Source organism: Eptatretus burgeri, chromosome 4 (assembly GCF_056783735.1).
Source record: "Eptatretus burgeri isolate ZD-2024b chromosome 4, Ebu_testis_v1, whole genome shotgun sequence".
Classification (NCBI taxonomy): domain Eukaryota; kingdom Metazoa; phylum Chordata; class Myxini; order Myxiniformes; family Myxinidae; genus Eptatretus; species Eptatretus burgeri.
In genome coordinates this window covers 114,070,913-114,088,105 of record NC_140964.1, presented here as the reverse complement: position 1 = coordinate 114,088,105, position 17,193 = coordinate 114,070,913, and the positions used below count along the sequence as shown (strand labels likewise).

Below are 17,193 nucleotides of genomic sequence, written 5' to 3'. Positions count from 1 at the left end.
CGGGCCGGGGGGTCGGCCGCCAACCGACCGCTCTGAACGGAGCCTCGAGTCGGCCCGACCGATCGCCCGGAATATAGATCGCCGCCCGGATAACTCCGAGCGACGGGTCCTTGTACAAGAACCGAAATACGCCAATTGGCAGATCACGTGGGGTAGGGTCGATTGCCAATCTTCAATTTACCTAAATACCCACGTGATCCAACGACCGGGGTATTCCACCCTCGACAGAACTCGTACGGAACAAACCACCGAGGTGAGCTTGTCCGTGCGCGATTCCGAGCGGCGTAATCACCGAGAACCGTCGGTCCAAATGTCCCCCTATTACGGCAAACCAACGGCTTTCTAACTCCCAACACACAAAATGTTCAGTCAATGAGGGAATGGACGCAACGAGCAGGTTTACATTCACACAAGGACATTTATTATAAGAAACACGTATGCAATTAAATAAGGAAAAACACGTATGCAATTATACAAGCAACAAAAGAACAACAACCGTCGACTTATGTGCAGTCATTTACACTTAGCAGCAGTTCCTACTTATTAGACGGGCCCACGGACACACGTACACACACACAAGAAATGGTGGCTCAGGCCTTTAATCACGTGCTCCAGCTCTGAGGACTTTAATCCAAATCGCCGTGAGCTGTGTTCCTTTCCGAGCTCCCCCGAATCCTCCCGTGCTTCTCAACACGTGCCGGTGAGACGAGGCGCCGAGCCTTCCTGTCGATGCGTCGCTTCCCCGAGGATCCAACTCCAAGAAGAGGCCGATGCGTCGCACCAATCCGGGAAACAAAGTGGAGAACAAAAAGCTCCACGAACAAAGAAGAAGAGGAAGAAGCCTCCACTCGCAGCTGGAGCCGAACAACCGGCTCAAGTTCCTTCCAAAACAAAGCAGCAGCCGAAGCTCACTGAGCCAGCCGAAGCAAAAAGCTACCGAAGGCCTCAAGCCAAGCAAGCCAAGCAGGATCCGATGGCCTGCTGAACGATTGCTCTCTCCGAAGCAAATAAAGCTTGCTAACCCCACGGGACCCAGCACACGAACTCTGCACACGGGACTCAGAACGGGACTCTTCACGAACTCTGCCACAGGACTCCCACGGGACTCGGCACACGAACTCTGCACACGGGACTCCCACACCAACAAAGAAAGGATCTCCTCTTTATCCTTTGCACCCCCTCCCCCGCACCCAGCGTGACTCATGCCCTCGTGATCCACCCCCCGCTCAACCACAGGTGGGAGGGAGTTGTTGACGTCACTGCAGGGTTCTTCTTCCTCTTCGCAGAAGAGGGGGAGGGATGTCTCATTGTTCGCTCCCTAACTATTAAATCGATCCGCAGCGCATCTAATCGATTTCAAAACATTTAAACAATGGAAGGTGAGCTATCTGGGGAACATGCACTTATCGACATAGCTGATTAAGGGAACCTGTATGTTGTGTGCAATTGAATTCCAAATTCGTAGCCCTACCCCCTCCCCTTTTTGCAGACTCGTCCCGAGTCGTCAAATTTTCGTGTGACCGGCATGTGTAAGTTTTCCCCCTGTACGTTCTACCTTCGGATCCCTGAGTGTGACATTTCTTTAAACGTGTCCCAAAAATAAATTACCGAATGCGCTGCGTAACTAACTAACAAACTCTCAGACTCATTCGGACAACTTAACTAAAATTGCCGGCGCTAAAACACACGTGCAGGCGGGGGTTCACGTATTTACAATTTTCACTCAACTTAACCTTAACTTATAAATTTACACTAAACCATGGCCCAGGACTTGTAATCTGTGAAAGGGGAAAGGCAAAAGTTGTTGCAAAGTCTTTGGTGCAGGGGAATGGATGGAGATGGTCACAAAACAAATGGACATGATTGATGCACGGGCTGCCTGCAAGGCAGTCCTTGCAAAACTGGATGTTCCTGGCGCACATGGTGATGGATGGACACGGGCAAACGCAAACAAGAGCAGCAGGCATGGGGTCATGGCAGAGGCAGGCAAACGAGGCATGGCAAGGCAAGTCCATGCAGAATAGGCGGCTGCAGCACAACAGGCCAACAGGTGAAGCTGGCCAGCCTCTGGTGTGGTTCCATCAGGTTTGGAGGGAGTGCGGTGGTGCCGGCCGCTTTGAAGGTGGGCTCAGACCAAGCCTACTGTCTCCCCCCCCCACCCCCGCTCTATCGCCTTTGCCTGTCTCTGTCCATACCCGCTCCCTTAATTTGCCACAAAAACAACAAAATTTAACCCCTCTTTATTTTTATTTCCCTTTTATAATTGTCTCCTTAACCCCCTTTATTGTCTTTGTCCGGCTAGCCTATCATGTCCACCTCGCCTACTCCCAACCCCTACGTTCCCTCTCTGGAGGGGAATAGGGAGAGACTAGCGTCCTGTCTCGAGGCCCAACGAAGCCTCAGAATGGCCTCAGAGTTCAGCGATCTACCAAGGTGAGTCCAGTGGCCTTCAACGAGTGAAGGGATGGATGGTGCGAAGGGGTACATCTCCTATCTACCCTAACATTCATTAACCTGAAACGACCCCGGGGCTTTCCAACAACGCCTCACACTTTAAAACTATCGGTTCTAAAAACCATGATTCCCGTTGCCTGTGTTGTTATCCATTATAAATTTTGGCCTTGCCCTCAAATTTTCATACGTGCCCTCGCACAATTTCCGGGCTGGGCAGCGTGGCTCAACTGACAGGAACTCCCCCTCTGCCGAACTCTAACCATGGCGCCCGCAGGTTGCCTCCGAGCCTAGCTGCTCCCTACAACGCAGGGGTTGCCCTCTCTGGCATTGCCCACGTCCGATGCCCACGTGGCGTGTTGATGCCCCAGGTCCCTTTCCGAGGGTCGCCCATGCCCACTACACTATCCCGGCCCCTCTTGGGCCCTTGGCCTACTCTGGCCGATTAGTCCGGTGCTTGGGGTGCCCATTAAACAAATACAGTGGGACCCGCTTAATAGAATCACGGTTAATAGAATCACCCGTATTATAGAATCAAAATCGTTGAGACCGATTCCATTGTATCTAAATGTACACAATTTTTCCCGTTTATTAGAATCAAAAACCCACTTAATAGAATCACCTACTGGCCATCCACTTCGACAGTTCAGCGCCTACTGGCCGCACAGTTCCAACATTTGCCACCAGGCGGCTGACGTCACGCTAAAAATAACGCTATGCCACTACAGTGATTTCGGTAGTCATTGTACAGATAGGCAGACGGCTGACAGCTGCAGTCTAAGCACTAGGCATGTCGTCATTTCCACGATGGACAGAAAACGAAAGCGGACGGATCGTTCAAACATTGATAAAGCACAAATCCTGAGGGACTATGACGCTTTGCCCAGAATGAGCCAACGAGAAGCTGCAGACAAGTTGGAAATTAACCAGCCGATCCTATGCAAGATTCTGAAAGATTGAGAGGCCATTCTGAAAGGTCAAGTGGATTCGTCTTCTTCTCAAACGCAAGCGAAGCGGCAACGCACCCGATGTCGAATCAGCAATGGTCAAGTGGATTCAAACTTCTCGAGAAATGGAAGCACCGCTTTCTGAACCTCTGATGCGGGAGAAAGCGGCTCAGTTCGCAGAAAAGTTCAACAACAAGAAGTTCAGTGCGACAAACGGCTGGATTGACCGGTTCAAGAAAAGACATGGAATCGTCCACAAGAAACTTCACGGAGAGGCAGCGGCGGCTGACGTAGTAGGGAAACAACAATGGCTGGACCACGTGTTTCCGGATCTCGTAGAAGGCTTCACGGCTAATGAGATCTGGAATGCTGACGAAACTGGGTTGTATTTTCGGGCCTTACCAGACGGAACGTTCCTCTTCAAGGGAGATCAGCACTGCGGTGGGAAAAAGCCAAAGGAAAGAATCACGGTGCTTTTTTGCTGCTCGATGACTGGTGCTAAGCGTCCTCCTTTCGGTATTGGTAAAAGCAAGAATCCACGGTGTTTCAAAGGCCTCAAAACAATTCCAGTTCGCTACAGAGCCAATTCCTCCGCATGGATGACAGGTTTCCTCTTCACTGAATGGCTCGATGAGTGGAATCACGAGCTTCGGCGTCATGACCAGAAAGCGTTGCTTCTCATCGACAACTGTCCGGCACATCCCCAATCACTTCAACTGTCGAACATTACTGTGGCATTTCTCCTGCCGAACACAACCTCTGTTCTTCAACCGTTAGATCAGGGAATTATCCGTTCATTCAAAGCTCATTACCGCCGTGCCATGCTACGAAAAGTGCTCACTGAGATTGACAACGAGGATGGAGCAATGACAGCGAGTGACTTGGCGAAAAAGATAACTATCCTCGACGCTATGCTGTTTACGGACGCAGCATGGAATGATGTAAAGACTACCGGCATAGTGAACTGCTGGCGCAAAGGAGGAATTTTCATCGGAGCGGCAAGCGAAGGCGAAAGGGTCGAGAGCAATGACGACGACGAGTTAGCCAACCCTCTTCAAATGGATCCCGACCAATGGCAGGACTTCGTCAACATGGACGCCACTCTCCAAACCACAGACGATGATGTCACAGACGAAGCCATCGTTTCGGCAGTCCAACGCGAAATGGGAATTGCTTCTGACGCAGACTATGACGCCGACACTAAAGTGGAGGAAGAGGAGATCTCTGTCCCGACCATCAAGGAAATGATGTCTGCAGCTAAGACGATCAGGCTTGGTTTGCTATCACATGGGTTCAGTGACATGGCCTTCCTGCTCAAACTTGACAAGGAGGTCACCGCCATTGCCACAGACTCGTTAAAGCAGGCAACAATCGACAATTTTTTCATTTCAGAGTAGGCTCATCGACAAACCTATGTTTTGCTTTGAAAAGTACATATGTACTGTACGTGTAATTGTTTTATTTTCAGTAGTAAGTTACATTGTTTTGAGCAAGTGTGTCATATAAATCAAACTAAATGCTGAGTATTTGTCTTCATATGTGTACTCGACATTTGATCCGCTTGATACTCCACAACTCTGGTGAACTCGGATATTAGAATCAAATTTGTCCGGCCCAAAGTGATTCTATTAAGCGGGTCCCACTGTACTCAACTTTCTCCAACCACGCTCCCAGCCGGTCCATGAACTCTTGCACCCCTCCGAACAGGTTTCGTGCCTTCTCTCGACACAACAACAAAACGACCTCTTGTTAGTAAATTTGAATAACCCACAAGCTAACATTAAACTGACTCCGGGGTCACTTGGGTGGGAATCACTCCCCCCAACCAGTCATTCGCACTATGCATACCACATTCGCTCCACTCGCACACTTGGGCCCACTGTGCTACACTCATTTCGCAACTCACACCAACACTCCACACTGCCATCGTTCCAACTAAATCCCCTGACAAACTCGTGCTCCCTCGTCATCCCTTAAATAAATGCACATTCCTTTTACTCTACGCAGCTAAGCTACGTCCCCTCGACACATTTCCATGTCTGTCCATGTCTCCAAAAATCCAAAAAATTCCCATTTCCTAAATCTGAACTAAAATCCCTCTAACTAATCCATTCCACAGGCTCCATGAGGGACAACCAACCCATGTCCCCATGAAGCCGGTCTCACTAACTCGAACCCATCCTCCGAACGAGTACTTCCTGTGCCCCCCAGCAGGGGGCTCTCTTCCACCCACTGCCTGGGGCTCCTGGACTCGCAGCAAGGCTCTGCGAGCCTTGCGCCTCTGCGGGAGCGGCTGCTCCGGCTACTCCGATCGGCCCGGGGCGGAGTTGGTGATCCGGGAGGCCGTTGCTCTTCCCTGCGCGGGGCGTTACAACGCCACTGCAGGTGGCCCTCCTTGCCACAGTTAAAACACTTTACCTGGTAAGGTGTGTGCCTCGGGTACTCTGAATTATACCCCCTCTCGTTCCGAATTGGGGTATCCCCTGATGGCTCATCCCCTGCCCTTCCTGGGCCTGACCGCTTCTCCCTCGATCTCTCGAGCCGACGGTCGATCAGGCCCTGGACCATCTTTTCCAACTGCGCCTGGTCACCCAGGGTCGCCCCGGCTCCCAGCGCACCGTCGTCCACGGGGCCCACCTGCCGGATTTCCACCGCATGTCGCCCAGCCCCTCCAGCCAGCGACCTTGATTCCTCCCAACGGGATGCAGTGTCAGCCACCTTCTGGAGGTTCTCTGGGTGCCATGTGGTCAGTATTGACCCAGCATCGGTGCCCGCAAGTGCCCGGACAAAATGGTCCAGGGCGAGCTCCTCCCGGTACTCCGGCGCCATATTCGCGTGTGCGATCCCCACCGCACGGCTTATATCGTGCACCAATTCGCCCATCATCTCATGGGGGTGTCGTTTGCGCCCACTGAGCTGAGCCTTAACAAGCTCGCTCTGCTGTTCCATACCAAACCGGTAATTTAGGGCCGAATAGAGGTCTGCCAGTGTTGCCCCTTCCAAGGCTATCGTGGTCAAGACCTCGGATGCCGCACCGCGCAGTGCCGCCGTCAGCTGTGCCATGCCCTGCACCTGGTCCCAGCCGTTGCCTCTGGCCGCGCAGTGAAACTGGGCCAAATGCGCCCTCAGGTCCGTCGTCCCATCATACGGAGGCAGTGGCACCTTCTGGCCTTTCGGGATCCGAACCCCACCTCCCAGTCCCTGAGGGACACATGGAAGGACGGACCCCCCAGATTCCAATGGTGCCCTACCCCCACAGAGCCTGAGCCATTCGCCCGGGGAGTTTACTACCCCCGTCTGCGTCGGTGCACACTCCGCACCGTCCTGCTTACTCCCCCATGCCATCAGACTCGCATTCTGCATACTCGCAGGAACAGTCATACTGGGGGCCCGTATTAGGCCAAGAGACCCCGTGGCCTCTGCCCTCCCCAAACTCGTCATGCACACCCCCGTGTTGTGCAGCCCCCTTACCTCGTTCAATGACACCGGCCCCACCTGGTTACGATCTGCCTCGAGGGAGCGTATTCTCTCCCACTGTTCCATCAGGAGGCCATCCTGCCTCTTACACCGGGTCTCAACACAGTCCACCAACTCTACCTTCATATCCTCGACCTTCCCCTCCATTTGTGCTTGCACATCTTTTGCTTTTTCCAAGTGGTCCTTAACCTTCTCGACCTCCGAGTCTGTACCAATCCACCTTTTACCAATTTAACTTCTTCTGTCTTTTATATGTCTGTCCAGTCGCACTCCCATTTCCTGCGTCTATCTCGGCCTTCCGTCCCATCTCTTTAACTATTTCAGTCATCTCTTTGTGTCTCGTTTTGCACTTTTTTTTAAAAATTTTTTTTAATTTTTTTTTTTTTACGGCCTCCAATTCCTTCTTTGTTTCCTGCCTTAGTTGGTCTTGTCCTTCCTTCACCTTTTTCATCCCTTGTCCTAACTTGTCTACCGCCTGTCACATCCTTCTTACCCACCTCCATCGCAGACTACACACCTTTTACACTCCCTTTCAACTCGTTCACCTCCCCTCGTATCATGCCGATCTCCTTCGCCATTTTGCCTTTTGCTTCCTCCAATTCTTTCTTTAGTGCCCCTTGCCCAGCCTGGATATCCAGCCCCATGCTCTGCATTTCACCCCGCATTTCTTTCATCTCTTCCTTCATGCCATCCATTTTGCTTTGTATATTTGTCTCCATTTTTCCCATCAACGCCTCGAACATGTCTCTTACGTCAAATAACCACGTGGCAGTCGGTTCGCCATTACCAGGCACGGATCTGACGGGGACTGAGGAAGGATTTTGACGGAGGAGGGGAGGTGGGGGTGTCATACACCGCGGCTACTGCCGCTGCGCCCATTGCGGACTCTGCATTTATTTGCGGGGAATAGTCAACCTGCATAATGGGAGTGTCCTGCATGGTCATTTCGTCCTGAGCCATAGATTCTAACATTTCCAAATCCATTCCTAATCCCTCCTGCCCCTGCTCGCCTTGGCTGAACATTTTACGTGCTGGGAATAAAATTTATAAGGCTCGTAATTTGGGGACACGGGGGGGGGGGGGTTGCTCCGTATACCCCTGATACGACTCCGTGAATTTTGCTACGGAGGCGGAGGGGGCCGAATCTCACTCCTGACAACCAATTGTTACGGGCTGGGGGGTCGGCCGCCAACCGACCGCTCTGAACGGAGTCGCAAGTCGAGTCGGCCCGACCGATCGCCCGGAATATCGATTGCCGCCCGGATAACTCCGAGCGACGGGTCCTTGTACAAGAACCGAAATACACCAATCGGCAGATCACGTGGGGTAGGGTCGATTGCCAATCTTCAGTTTACCTAAATACCCACGTGATCCAACTACCGGGGTATTCCACCCTCGATGGAACTCGTACGGAACAAACCGCCGAGGTGAGCTTGTCCGTGCGCGATTCCGAGCGGCGTAATCGCCAAGAACCGTCGGTCCAAATGTCCCCCTATTACGGCAAGCCAACGGTTTTCTAACTCCCAACACACAAAATGTTCAGTCAATGAGGGAATGGACGCAACGAGCAGGTTTACATTCACACAAGGACATTTATTATAATGAAACACGTATGCAATTAAATAAGGCAAAACGCGTACGCAATTATACAAGCAACAAAAGAACTACAACCGTCTACTTATTATGTTCAGTCATTTAAACTTAACAGCAGTTCCTACTTCTTAGACGGGCCCACGGACGCGCGCGCGCGCGCACACACAAACACACACGCACACGCACACGCGCACGCGCACACGCACACGCACACGCACACACACGAAATGGTGGCTGAGGCCTTTAATCACGAGCTCCAGCTCTGAGGACAGGTGAGCTGAAACTCAGCCTAACTCGAACCTCTCCACCTCGTGTGGTCTTCAACTTGTCTGGTCCCGGGCTCCAGCAAGAGCGAGCTGGATCCAAATCGCCGTGATCCGCGTTCCTTCCTGAGCTCCCGCGAATCCTCCCGCGCTTCTCAACATGTGCCGGTGAGACGAGGCGCCGATCCTTCCTGTCGATGCGTCGCTTCCCCGAGGATCCAACTCCAAGAAGAGGCCGATGCGTCGCACCAAGCCGGGAAACAAAATGGAGAACAAAAAGCTCCACGAACCAAGAAGAAGAGGAAGAAGCCTCCATTCGCAGCTCGAGCCGAGCAACCGGCTCAAGTTCCTTCCAAAACAGAGCAGCAGCCGAAGCTCACTGAGCCAGCCGAAGCAAAAAGCTTCCGAAGGCCTCAAGCCAAGCAGGACCCGATGGCCTGCTGAACGATTGCTCTCTCCGAAGCAAAAAAGCTGACTAACCCCACGAGACCCAGCACACGAACTCTGCACACGGGACTCAGAACGGGACTCCCACACGAACGAAGGATCTCCTCTTTATCCTTTGCACCCCCTCCCCCGCACCAGGCATGACTCGTGCCCTCGTGATCCACCCCCCGCTCAACCACGGGTGGGAGGGAGTTGTTGACGTCACCGCAGGGTTCTTCTACCTGTTCTCAGAAGTGGGGGAGGGACGTCTCCATTGTTCGCTCCCTAACTATTAAATCGATCCGCAGCGCATCTAATCGATTTCAAAACATTTAAACAATGGAAGGTGAGCTATCTGGGGAACATGCACTTATCGACATAGCCGACTTAGGAAACCTGTATGTTGTGTGCAAATGAATTCCAAATTCGTAGCAATATATATATATATATATATATATATATATATATATATATATATATATATATATATATATATATATATATATATATATATATATATATATATATATATATATATATATATGTTGCACACAGGGTGGCCAAAACGTTTGGAAACATAGGTGGATATACATTATAAATGGTTTATTGACATTGTTACAATCCATGACATGTTCAATGTGTTGTCCCTCATGAGAAATGCACAGTTAATTGTGCTGTGCAAAATTGCAATGAACGCAGTGCATTAATTTCAGCATTTCCATGAATCCCTGCACATTCATCCGTGATGCATTTCCTCAGATGATTCGTGTCTGATTTTTCACTGAATAAACCTGCGCCCTCAGCATACCCCAGAAGATATGACAAGCTCTCGCGTCCATTCTGTAGTATCAACTCAACACGTTCGTCTTTCGTCAAGGACATCTTCAAACTAACAGAATGACATAATATTATGTTTCCAGACTTTATGGCCACCCTGTAGAAAGCCTGGGTTTTTGAAGATTTTTGCCATAATTGGTGGAAAAGCTTGAAATTGGATGTTGCAGTTTTGTTTTAAGTCAGGTATTCATTACGTATTAAAAATATTTATTTGCACCAGCTTAGAATTGTTTTCAAAATTTTTTGATTTGTTGTCGTTTGTTTACATTTATATATTTATATATAAAAATATATATTTTTTTTTCAAGGCTGTGTGATGCTGTTTGGTGTACATGTGCACATGTGCAAGCCAAAGTGCAGGGTGTTCTTAAATTATCTTTCGTATTTTTAATGTAAATTGGAAAAAGAAAAACTAATAGACATACAAGCTTGCATTTGCACCATCTTGAAGCCCAACTCAAAGAATTATTATTTCCTCCGTCCCTGACAGATAAAGAAAAACTCTTGTGTTGGGCTGATGTAAACAGCATGCTTCTATGTCAGTTCGTTTTTGTTTTTTAAAAATATATATTCAAAACGATCGATATACTAATACTGAAGGACCAATTTTGTGCTCCTAGCGGTCGCATCACCTTTTTCTCGGTACTGTGACCTGGACTGAAAGAAACATGGCACCTGTAAGAGTGCATCGCACATCGTGGCAATTGTCAAACTTCAACTCTGAAGCAGAATAAACACTTTTCGTTTTACATTCGTTTACATGGCGACGTGTGACGTCACCGCTGAGAGGCGTCAGCACGTCATGACATCATCGGTTATTCGCTGACGCCATTACGTCCGTCGTCAGAAAATTACTGCTGAGGGGTGTAATTACCAATTCCACTCATCGAAAATAGTGTCTGCAATGTAAAATCCTCTTCTGCACATGGTGACTACCTCAGAATGTGAATTTGACACAAAAAATGTAACAAGAAACCTTGTACAGTCGACACCGCTTTATAAATCCACCATGGGACCACGCCGTTTGGATTTATTAAGTGGCGAACCTATTTTCAGCCACCAACTGGAATGATAAGACAAAAAGCGAATGTCGTTAAACACTGCTTTATGCTACAAAAACATTGATTTATCAAACGGTGACAAGGGGATTGTTCAAAAGAATCTCTCCAAGGTCGCTTGCTTGGGAGGGAAGGTTTTGCGCAAATGTTCCTTTATTGAATCAGTCATGTGGCGGAAATCGGGAAGGGCAAAACCTGAGAGCTGCAGTCCCCTGTCCAATTTGGTGAGTGCCATCCGCATCTCTGCTGCTGTTGGCATCGGCTCTGGTTCGGCGGCGGTATTCGAAGTCCGTCACCAGTTGCTGTTTGTTTGTTTTTTTCACTCTGCGGCAGCGCATACTACATCAAGCTTCGGTTGAGACCGCGCACGTACCAAGCAGGTGGATTTATTAAACGGCGGATTTCTCTTTGTAAAATTCCGTTCAAACTCATTTTGGTCACAATCAGCGGCTGGATTTTATAACCGTGGATTTATAAAGTGGCGTCTGCTGTATCTTCTATCTATCAATATATTAATACTGAAGGACCAATTGTGTGCTCCTCCTAGCGGTCACGTCACGTTTTTCTCGGTACTGTGACCTGGACTGAAAGAAACTTCGTACCTGTAAGAGTGCATCGCGCATAGTGGCAATAGTCAACTTTCAACGCTGAAGCGGAATAAACACTTTTCATTGAGATGGGGGTGAGGAGTGAAGAGGCGGGGGGGCAAGGTAAGCAAATTTTTGGGCGGAGGTAAGCAAATTGAAAGCGGGAGACGGGGGAAATGGGGCGGGGGCTGGGTTGAATGAGGTGGAGTTGAGTGTGAGGGGGTGGACGGGGGTGGGGGCCCGGGGGCAAGTGGGGCGGGGGAATCAAAAGACGGGGTGCAGGGAGTGAAGAGGCGGGGCTGGGGTAATTACATTTTTGGGCGGGGGTAAGCAAATTGAATGGGGCAGGGGCGGGGGATGAGTAGGCGGGGGCAAGCACACCCTGTCCAGTCCATGTCCCTCGAGTGTGTGTGTGAACTGGTGAGGGTGGTTGAATGAACGGAATCCGTCTGTGACGGGGTTTCAGCTAGTAAAAGATAATCTTGGGCACCAGCATTAAAACAGTTCCTGAATCTTCCGTTTGTAGGAGTTTGTATTTACGAATCCCTACTTTAACACACGTATTATCACCCCCATTGCATAGCATTTACAGGAATGTGTAACTTGGAGTGATTGTGGTTGAGTGAGGAAGGGCAAGAATTCAGTAAATTGAGGGGCAGGATTGAAGGATGTTTGAAGCCCACATTTGCCAGAAGCTGTTAATGTTCTCCACATTTCCAATATCCACAAGGGTTTTGTCCACAAAGATTATCCCTCGAGCTGCAGTGCATTGGTCATTTTAAGTGTTATTTTATTTTATTTTTTTCATTGATTTCCAAATGTTAAATTCAGGAAATTTATACTGTGGTTGAAATTCATATACAGCTTGCTTTGGATTCACACAAGAATGATCACCTCCCAGTGGATTTAAATTGTGCTGCTGGTACCAGTCATTGGTCAATGCTCTAAACTTCAAAGGACACCATATCGAGGCAAGAAATGCTCAAACTCTCACCGAGGGATTATATTCTCTCAGCAGCATTCGCCATCTTCAAGAAGTTAATTTGCATCATGCACATCTCTTGTGCATATGGAAAGAAAGACATTGCAGCAATAGGACATTTAAACATTAATTGCTGTGTTATCACTGATGGTTTCAAAATCTGTATGTAGTTTGAAGAACAAAATTACTGTCACATCACCTTTAAATGCAGAGTTTGTTTGGCATTTGAGTGCTTTTAAATCGATTCTGCCTGTCATCCTTCCGAGGTCAGCAAAACGAGTACCAGATTGCTGGTATCCCGTGTCGGAGTGGCGACTCGTCCAGGATTGTGCCCAAAGCCCAGGAGACTGCTTAGGCAGCACCAACGCTCTGCACAGAGGATGGTCCCTTATGGATGGATGGATAAATGAGTGTTTTTAAAGGGACTTGTGAATCTATAACTTGCATACTCTTAAAATGTCATTTTAAGAGCATATTTTGAGGCCAGTATCCTGTGCTTGTTTTTGTGACCTTTCTCTGGATATAAAAAGATTACTTTTTTTTTCTTCTTCTCCTTCTTCTTCTACATCTTATTCTTCTTCTTCTTCTTCTGCAGTCTCCTCCGAAAGGTGCAACAATTCCATACCGTCCCAAAACAACTCCTTCTGCCCCTGTCATTTTTGCTGGTGGCCAGGTGAGCATGTTTTCTTGTCTCACTCTTTGCTGCCATATAAACGTGATGAGCTGGTCCAAAGAGGCCTTTTGTGTTGAATTCTCCATGCATTTTCAATCCAACATCAGGGATGATGATTTATGGGGATTATGGTGGTTTTTGATTATGTATATATTTTTATATATACTGCATGTATGTATATATATATATATATATATATATGTATATATATGTATATATATGTATATATATATATATATATGTATATATATGTATATATATGTATATATATATATATATATGTATATATATTTTTTTCTCCCTGGAACAACACTGCCTTGAGCTGTGAGGTTGTTTTTTGTTGTTGTTTTTTTTTAAATGCCTTCATTGTCGGTCACCAGAGGCATTATGTTTTTGGGTTTTTGTCCGTTCATGATAGGTTTTCATTTCCACGATCACTTGAGAATGGCTGAAGGAATCTAAGTAAAACTTTGTACAAGTATGTAATAATGATGCAAAGACAAACTGATTAGATTATGGTGGTCAAAAGGTCAGAGGTCCCTTGAGGTCAGGGGTGGGGAACCTCCAGCCTCCGGGCCGAATACGGCTCGTGAGACCGTTTGATCCGGCTCGCAAGGTAATTCATAATATGGAATAGGCAAAGCCGAGAAGCGAACGTAGAATTCTTCTTACATTCGCTTCTTAAATATATCAAATAAAAGTCTTTTTGCTGTGAAAAAATAAATATTACCTTAGCCTTACCTTCACAACAACTACACCGCTTAGAACAGGATCTCATCTGCAAAAAAAAAAAAATCCTCAACATTACCTTCACAACGACAACTACACCGCCGAGAACAGGATCTCATCTAAAAAAAATAAATAAATACTCGAAGCGAATGTAGTATTCTTCTTGCATTCGCTTCTGACTTTACCTATAACTTGTTCACAACTGTATACGCAATTTACGGTTACTTCGGCCTGGATTCGGGATCAGCGATCAAATAACGTAAATCACAATTAAAAATTATTTTTTGATGATGCGGGAGATGCATTAAAATCAGTGGAGGAAATACACACCATGTCTGATATTATTTGGGTCTTTCATGTCTCCGACGATGCCTTTATCTCCCGGCATGCATCATTCCCCATGACAAAAACCGCAAACAAAAAAAAAAAAAAAACCACAAGCAAAAAAAAAAAACGGAAGCAAAAGGGTCATAGCCAACCACACGGATTCCAAATTGCCATGGTATTGTGTTGTTGTTTCCTATTCTCTCATGTGCACGCGTTAGGTAATATTCACAAGATAGAAATAAAACCCAATCGTGTTTATACACCGCACAGTGTTTAAAAACAACCGGAAGCAAAAGGGTCATAGCCAACGAACGACACGGATTCCAAATTGTCAGGGGTATTGTGTTGTTGTTGTTGTTGTTGTTGTTTCCTATTCTCTCATGTGCACGCATTAAGTATGAAGCTCACTTCGTTCGCTAAAAATAAACAAAAGCAACCTCAGAAATACAACACAAAAAAAACTCCAGACGGATTATTTTTTCCCAAAAAAATAAATTAAGCTGACAGCTGTCATCTGTCTGTTTCACGTTCAGGGTCAGTGAATGCAGCACGTGCGTAACATAATGTGTGATCGCGTAATCTCATGTTATCATTTTACTCAGTATATGCAAACATGGCAACTTACAAGAAAAGAAAGGTAGATGCGGAATGTCGCACTTTCCAAGAGAAATGGGCAAACAATTATTTCTTTGTGGAAGTAAAAGGCAAGCCAGTATACCTAGTTTGTCGGGAAGCACTCTCGGTGATGAAAAAGTCCAACCTCGAGCGTCATAACTCGAAACGTGCTAAACTGGACGAGTTGAAAGGACAAATGCGCTTGGATAAAGTTAACGCTCTTCGGCAGAGTTTTGGTGCTCAACAAGCAGTCTTCATAAGACCACAATCTAACCGAGACAACACGACGCATGCTAGTTTTGTGGTGAGTGAGCTGATCGCTAAGAATCTGATGCCGCATTCAGAAGGAGAATTTGTGAAGGAGTGCCTTGTTGCCGCTGCGGAGCTGCTCGCACCGGACAAAGTGAAGTTGTTCCAAAGTGTCAGTTTGTCTCGAACTGTCTCAGATCGGATTACTGAAATGGCACAAGATATTGAGAAAACACTGAAGGACACCGCAAGAGATTTCCAGTTTTTCTCTCTGGCCTGCGATGAGACAACGGACAAACAAACACCGCCCAATTTGCAATTTTTGTGCGGGGGATTGCAGCTGAGTTTGATACGAGCGAGGAGTTGCTGTCTTTGCAAGCCATGTATGGCACCACCAAAGGTGAGGATTTGTTTGGGCAAGTTGTTTTGGCTATGAACAAATTCGAACTGCAGTTTGACAATTGAAGTGGCTTGGCCACAGATGGAGCCCCAGCCATGGTTGGCGTGCAAAAGGGATTGACTGCATTGGTCAAAAAAGAAATGAGTCGTCAAGTCTCGATCCAAGTGAGTTAGTTGTATGCCACTGTATCATACGCCAAGAAAATCTGTGTGCACAGTCCCTGAAGCTCAAAAATGTGATGACAACTGTCGTTTCCACCATAAACGTCATCAAAAGCAGAGGGCTGAACAGCCGCCAGTTCAAGGAGCTGCTGAGTGAACTTGAGTCAGAGTACGGAGATCTGGTTTACCACTGTGATGTGCGTTGGCTGAGTCGTGGAAATATGCTCGCACTGTTTCACTCGCAGAGAAGAAGTGAAACAGTTCATGGAGATGAAGGGAAAACCTGTCATGGAACTCAGTGATAGCAAGTGGCTGTGTGATTTGGGCTTCATGGTGGACATTACCAAGTATCTGTCAGAGCTGAACATCAAGTTCCAAGGTCCCAACCAGCTTCTCAGTTCTGCAATCAAATGTGAAATCATTTGAAGCTAAACTAAAGCTGTGGCAAGTGCAACTGGAAAGGGGAAACACTGTCCACTTTCCCACTCTGCAAGAACAAAAGCCTGCTGTGACATCTGAATATGCTGCTGAGTGTGTAAAACTCCTCCAGGCATTTGGAGAGGTTCCAGGACATGAAAAGTAAACAAAGGGAACTGAACATATTTGTCACGCCGTTTAATGTGGAACCAGCTGATGTGCCTGACAGCCTACAACACGAAATCATTGAGCTGCAAAGCAATGATGGGCTCAAAGCTAGGTACAACAACCTTCCTTTGCTCGAGTTCTACAAACTGTATGTACGTGCTGAGGTTTTCCCATTCTGAGTTGACATGCACTGAAGTTTGCATCACTGTTTGGGACGACCTACAGCTGTGATTAGTTATTTTCAAAACTGACTCTTGCAAAGACTCGGTTCCGCTCAAGACTGAAAACACATCCCGCTGTCCCACGAGACAAAAGGGAAGGGACTTTCTCAACATATTAATGGAATAATTCTCTCGGGACCACTACATGTTGGAGCCCCGGCTAAGCTGGGATTGCCTTGGAGGCCTGCGGTTCCTAGAACCGCAACAATCTATATATATATATATATATATATATATATATATATATATATATATATATATATATATATATATATATATATATATATATATATATATATATATATATATATATATATATATATACAGCCCCCTTCCTCTCCCGTCCGCCCCCCCTTTCCTCTCCCGTCCCTCTCTTCCTTTTCCTCCATCTCTCTCTCCCCCTCCCCCTCTACTGAGGGGACTATCAGATTCAGTGGGGTGCAAAGGTCGCTGCATGTACGAGCATGTATGCATGCAGGCAGACCTTTCCAGGTAGATGCCGTGTGTTTTAAATGCTCCTGCCCCAGGTTGTGTGTGTGTGTGTGTGTGTGTGTGTGTGTGTGTGTGTGTGTGTGTGTGTGTGTGTGTGTGTGTGTGTGTGTGTGTGTGTGT

The 17,193-nt window shown here is 47.4% G+C and overlaps 1 protein-coding gene across 3 annotated transcripts in view; it reads left to right on the top strand.

The window, feature by feature from the left end:
• The window catches only part of LOC147028922 (poly(rC)-binding protein 3-like), a 63,878-nt gene that overhangs the window by 23,173 nt on the left and 23,512 nt on the right, over positions 1-17,193 (top strand). For all 3 annotated transcript variants that reach the window (XM_085879801.1, XM_085879803.1, XM_085879802.1), the window contains exon 8: positions 13,217-13,294. In XM_085879801.1, coding sequence (XP_085735927.1) covers positions 13,217-13,294 — 78 coding nt within the window. The remainder of the gene's footprint in view (positions 1-13,216; positions 13,295-17,193) is intronic.